This window comes from Hyaena hyaena, unplaced genomic scaffold (assembly GCF_003009895.1).
Source record: "Hyaena hyaena isolate Hyena2069 unplaced genomic scaffold, ASM300989v1 scaffold_909, whole genome shotgun sequence".
Taxonomy (NCBI): Eukaryota; Metazoa; Chordata; class Mammalia; order Carnivora; family Hyaenidae; genus Hyaena; species Hyaena hyaena.
In genome coordinates, this window is record NW_024081534.1 from 291,956 (window position 1) to 297,955 (window position 6,000).

General features: G+C 43.6%; 1 protein-coding gene across 4 annotated transcripts in view; it reads left to right on the top strand.

The window, feature by feature from the left end:
• The window catches only part of MFAP5 (microfibril associated protein 5), a 49,459-nt gene extending 43,810 nt beyond the window's left edge, over positions 1-5,649 (top strand). For all 4 annotated transcript variants that reach the window (XM_039220663.1, XM_039220666.1, XM_039220665.1 and 1 more), the window contains 4 exons: positions 1,776-1,805; positions 2,526-2,613; positions 3,205-3,278; positions 5,209-5,649. In XM_039220663.1, the coding sequence (XP_039076594.1) occupies positions 1,776-1,805; positions 2,526-2,613; positions 3,205-3,278; positions 5,209-5,321 (305 nt within the window). In that variant the 3' untranslated portion in view covers positions 5,322-5,649. The remainder of the gene's footprint in view (positions 1-1,775; positions 1,806-2,525; positions 2,614-3,204; positions 3,279-5,208) is intronic.
• The last annotated feature ends 351 nt before the right edge of the window (positions 5,650-6,000 follow it).

Sequence of the window (6,000 nt, forward strand, 5' to 3'; positions counted from 1 at the left end):
GTGAGATCATGACTTGAGCTAAAATCTGATGTTCAACTGACTGAGCCACCCAGGTGCCCCGGAGAAACTCAGTTTTTTAAATGATTAGGGTGAAATCTACAAGAAGCAAGGGGTAGGATGTGAGAAAAGGAGACAGACTAGATTATTTTAAAGAAATGGTTACTGAGAACCCTCTCCTGGGTTTACAGGAATATAAACCGGGAAACACAAAGATGAACAAAACTGATATCCTCCTACGAGATATTTTTTGTCTAATATACAAGATAAACAAATGGCAAACTTTAACTTTTTTCGGTTTCACAAAATGCCATAATCATGACGAGCAAAAGGAACTATGGAAAACTCAAAAAGAGTCCTTCGGGGGGGCGCCTGGGTGGCTTAGTCGGTTAAGCGTCCGACTTTCGCTTAGGTCATGATCTCGAGGTTCGTGGGTTCGAGCCCCGCGTCGGGCTCTGTGCTGACTGCCAGCTCAGAGCCTGGAGCCTGTTTCAGTGTGTGACTCCCTCTCTCTCTGACCCTCCCCTGCTCACGCTCTCTCTCTCCTAGAAATAAATAAAATATTAAAAAAAAAAAAAAAGAGTCCTTCGGTATATTCAGTGCTTGGGGTTAGGAAAGGCTTCCAAGCAATTGACTAAGTTGCTTCTTGAAAGACCAGTAGAAGTGAATCAAGTAAACAAGGAAAAACCTTTGGCGTAAGGAAAACACTGTGCACAATGGGTTAGGATGGAAATAAAAACCAATCCGAGAATAGTTTATACAAAGAAAGATTCTGATCAGATTTGTGAATTAGAAACCCAGCTAGAATGCTACTGCAGTAGTCCCAGTAAAAGATGATGGCATGAACTGAGGTAGAGGTAGTGAGAATTAGGTGTGAACTGTTAAGTGAGAGGCTGAGATGATGTCCAGTTTCCGGTTGGGTAGCCGGTGGTACCATTCACTGAGGAACAATCTGAATTGGTAAAAGATAAGACAGCTTAAGATGTACTGGATTTGAAGGACCTTTGAGAAATCCGCAACCTCTTCCCTAAAGTGGCAGGTAGATTTACAGGTCTGGAGCTTAGAAGAGATCTGGGCTAGAAGCAGCACTTTGAGAATTCTCAGCATAGAAGCCTGCAATCGCCAACCAGGGGATAGATTAAGTCCCCCAGCATACTTCCTATAATATCCTGTCTTTAAACAACTCCCCCAATGGCACTGGTACACGTCACTCCCATGGTTAGTATATTCCCTCAAGACTATTCCCTCCTTACTCCTTGATTTATTAATCATTCTACAAGCTAAGCCCGTATTTAACTTGACCAGAGGTCAAGCCATGGATGAGATTTTTGCTATTCTTGGCTGAATAACACTTTCATCTAAGAACCTATGATGATGTATCTGATTTATAGAGCAGAAATTTTCCTTGATGACCAAGAGCTTCTACGGGATAACAATCTTTCTTCTCCTTAGCTCCAGGATGAAGCTCTTCCGGGCATATGGCTTCTGTCCATACTAAATTTCCTCCTTGTCAACAACACAAAGCTACTCAGAATGCAATTGAATTTTCAATTCTAGAAGAGAAAGGAGAAAGGCAAAATCAGATTTCCCATCCTAACTTCTAAATCTGTTCAGTTGTGTGGATCAAACAGTCCTCTGTGGGTTTTCTTTTAGAAGATAGCATTATCAACTCATTTTTTTACTTATGGGTGCCCCATATGGGCCCCAAGTGACTTGACAGTTACGGAGGTAGTAACTTCTAGAACTGGTAATAACTGAATGAAATTTCTGCCTTCCAGCTCCAGCCAATGATAAAAATACCACAGCAGGTATGATTGCCGTTGGCATATCTTTTTCTTCAGCTTTCTTCTTGGGGAATCCTTACCGCTTTGTTCCTTGAAGGGTACTTGCTATACCTTCTAGTTCACTTCCAATTTTTCTCAGAGAATATTTTTAGTGCCCTTCATTCATGCCCTCCTGTTTTTAAAGAGCTCCTGTCCTCAAGGTCATGGGGCAAAGATGGGACCGCTGTTGGATGATCCCAAAACAGTCCCTTCCTGAGCTACCTTTGGACTTTGTGTGCTAGTTAGTGTGTTGGCAACTGACTGCAAGGCCTCAATATGACCATAGGTGTTGTGGGCAGAGTTGCTTTCTCTAATGTACTTATGATTCTGAGGTTCAGCTAGGATTGAAAACTACCGAAACAGAAACTGACCCATCTAAGAGCTCTTATTCTCTAGAATGGGGTTAGCAGCATTTCATTGCAATTTGATATTTCATACGGCCACCTGGATAACCCTAGAAAGACTTTCCTAGAAGAACTCTCAGAGATTATTTTAACTACTTCTGAGTCCAGGTAGGAAAGCACCTAAATTTTATTTTAGCCCGTTTCCTACTGTTCTGCTTTGGTGAACAGGAAGGGCATTCCCCAACTTACAATGATCCCATGTCAAGACTACTTTGTATTTTCCCCACACCTCCGTACCTTCCTCCGTCTCTTTAACCCATGGTTTATGCCTCTCCCTGTTTTTCGTGTTGGATTTCTTCAGATTGCCGGGATGAAAAATTTGCTTGCACAAGACTCTACTCTGTGCACCGGCCAGTCAAGCAATGCATTCACCAGTTATGTTTCACTAGGTAAGGCATCCCAGAAATCACCTTCCCTGGGAGTGGCTTCATGTCAGTAATGATGCAATGATCACCCACTGCAGAACTTCAGTCTTTAATGGCACAGAAATTGTGAACATGGCCCTCTTAGCTATTCCTGACCATGCCAGATAGGACCTGAAGTCTGCCTGGAGTAAATACCAAAAACAGACGGACTAGTAAGACTAGATGCTAGAAAGCAAGTGAAGTGAAGGCTGGAGAAAGGGTAGTCATGACAGAAATACCAGCACAGCCAGCCTATGACCCCCACAGAGAAAGGCTGAAGCAAAAGATTCAACGCTGAATGTCAAAAATAGTGGAGAGGAGCATTAAGCTTGACTCCAGGTGGAATGTGCATTGTAGCACTAAGAGTAATTAATGCCATTCCATCCCCTTCACTCCTCTGGGAGGGAAAAAAATCAGCCCGAAATACTTAAGGAAATCCAGAAAGGAGAACAGACAGGGGAGAGTGGGAAGTACTGGAGCTGAAGAGGCACCCTCGGCCTCAACGCCACATGCTAGAGTTCCTCCCAATGGTTTTCGGTATCTCTTTCCTCAACCATGTTACTGGGTCTACGACAGCTTGCGACGTATGTACATCATCAACAATGAGATCTGCTCTCGTCTGGTCTGTAAAGAACATGAAGTAATGAAAGGTAAGATGACGTCTAGTTGTTTCGTGGGGAGGGGCAGCGATGAGAGAGGTAAGTGGAGACATGAACCTGATGGATCCAAAGCCTGGCTTTGGAGGAGGGCTTTAGGCCACCCCCTTAACTTCCATCAGTCCCTGCACCACGAAGTTCTGCTAAATAAGCTATCTAAGTAAAGCAGTGGGCTTAATATATATATACACAACCCTAAGAAAAGTATACCTGGATCTCTTTTCAGCTAGAGTGTAACCCCCAACGTCTCCTATAGATAGAGCTTTCTGAACCTCTAGCTGTTTTGAAGATCCTTCATGGAGTTCTAGGAGAAAAGGCCAAACCAGGGGCACCTGGCTGGCTCAGTCTGGGAATTCGAGCCCCACATTGGGTGTAAAGATTACTAAACATAAATAAAAACTTAAAAAAAAAAAAAAAGGAGGGGCACCTGGTTGGCTCAGTCGGTTGGGCGTCCAACTTCGGCTCAGGTCGTGATCTCACGATTAGTGGGTTCGAGACCCGTGTCGGGCTCTGTGCTGACAGCTAGCTCAAAGCCTGGAGCCTGCTTCAGATTCTGTGTCTCCCTCTCTCTCTGACCCTCCCCTGCTCACGCTGTCTCTCTCTCCCTCTCACAGAAATAAATTTTAAAAAAACATTAAAAAAATTTTTTTTTAAAAAAGAAGGAAAGGCCAAGTCAGCCATTACAAATAACATGGGCAGCCATGTTCACAAGGGAGAAAACTTCTCTAAAGAAAAAAAAAAGCTCCACTAATTTGGAGACGTTGATGTTTGGACCGGACCTAAATAAAAACGAGACAGGACATTTAGAAGCTGGCTACCTTTGAAACAGTTGATCAATTCCAGGAAATATTTACATGATTTAGTGTAAAAATTCAGAGGTATAGGAGGGTAGAAAACCTTGACAAAAACAATGAAAAGGGTCCAACGTGCGTGGTTATACCCTGTGCATTGTGGGAATACAGATACTTCTCACCTCCTCCATGGCCAGCCCCAAACGATAAGTGTGGCTGGTGCAGGACCACAGACACATCCCCTTCTGACTCAGCAGCTGTCTTGCACCGAGCTCCTGAGTAAGAGCTGTAGTTAACTTCGCAGAAGGAAACTTGCTAGTTGCCACCATGGGCCTTGTGCAAGCCAGCTGCAAGGGAAGCACCTTAAGATTGAGGATGAGTATCTGGGACTTAGGCACTTTCAAGGGTCTCGGGGGACTGACTAAAGTTAGCCATTTGAACCCAGTACACACTTAAGCATACAGTGAATAATTGAATCTCTCTCTCTTTTTTTTTTTTTTTTTTTTTTTTTTGGCTATTGAATAAGCCCATGATTAGAAGAATTGGGAGCTAGGCGTGTAGAGGAACCTAAAACGTACCGGCCACCTGTGCTAGGTACTTTGCATACATTATTTCATTTTAATAGCCCCAACTATATGGTTGAGGCAGGTATTTCATGCTTCTTTTACTGAAAGGGATAGTGAGTTAAAAAGTTAAGTAACTTTCTAGTAAGTAACAAATAACCAGTAAACTGCAGATCTGGGGTTCTAACCCAGATCTATTTCTCTTCAACCTTTCACTACAGCACACTGCTGTCTTCTCTTTCTTTTTCCCAGAGTTTACTTATTTACTTACAGAGAGAGAGAGAGAGAGACAGAGACAGAAACAAAGACAGAGAGAAACAGAAGCAGAGAGAGAGAATGCATAAGGAAGAGTAAGAGAGAGAGAAGCCCACGTAGGCTCCACGCTGTCCGTACAGAGCGCAAGGCAAGGCTCGAACTCATGAACTGTGAGATCCTGACCTGAGCTGAAATCAAGAGTCGGACACTCAACCACCTGAACCACTCAGGCACCCCGGGTCTTCTTTCTCCTAAAACCCCAGCCCTTGTTATCTTCCTGCATTCCTATCCCATTATGTTCTGCTTCTCTTCTAGATGAACTTTGCCGTCAGATGGCTGGTTTGCCCCCAAGGCGACTCCGTCGCTCCAACTACTTCCGACTTCCTCCCTGTGAAAATGTGAATGTGCAAAGGCCCAGCGGTCTGTGATGGTCAAGAGGCAGGAAGCACATGTGGGTGGGAGGAAGAGAATGCTCTAACAAGAGGGAGCTCCTTCTTCCAACCGTTGCTAGCTAACCCATAGATATTAGCATTTCTTAAACCAATCCCTTTGCAGTCTCTAGCTTTGGACCCCACTCCCAGATTTATTACCCCGACTGATAAAGTCTATATTATTGCATGGTTTTGCCGCTTCTCAATATCATAGATGCAGTAGATCAATGATAACCATGTGGCTTATATACAAACATTCTACACACAATTTCAAAGGAAAATAAACTTCTGGTTAATATTTGTGATTGAATCTGTCTGAATGAGATCTTAGGGTGGAAGAAGGTGTCACTACTTTGGCTAGTCATAGAACTTCACTTCTTTGACTTTCAAGTGTTTCCTAGATTAAGTCCCCATTCATTTACACGGTCCTCTTTACTCTCAGGCTAACTGTTTTTGCTAGATTTGCCTGGCAGGTCTTTCTGGGAAGAGTCACGGTAATTTGTATAGTCCCAGAGAATTCTCTGAAGCCAAGGGTTACACAATCCTACCAGCGATAAAGACCCAAGGTGAGGTCTGCTAAGCTTGGAGGCTGAGGCTAACAGAGGAGGAGGCCAAGTTAGGACTTGGGAGGAACTTGGGACTCATGGTTCCCTATTCAATTTTTCATGCAGCAGTC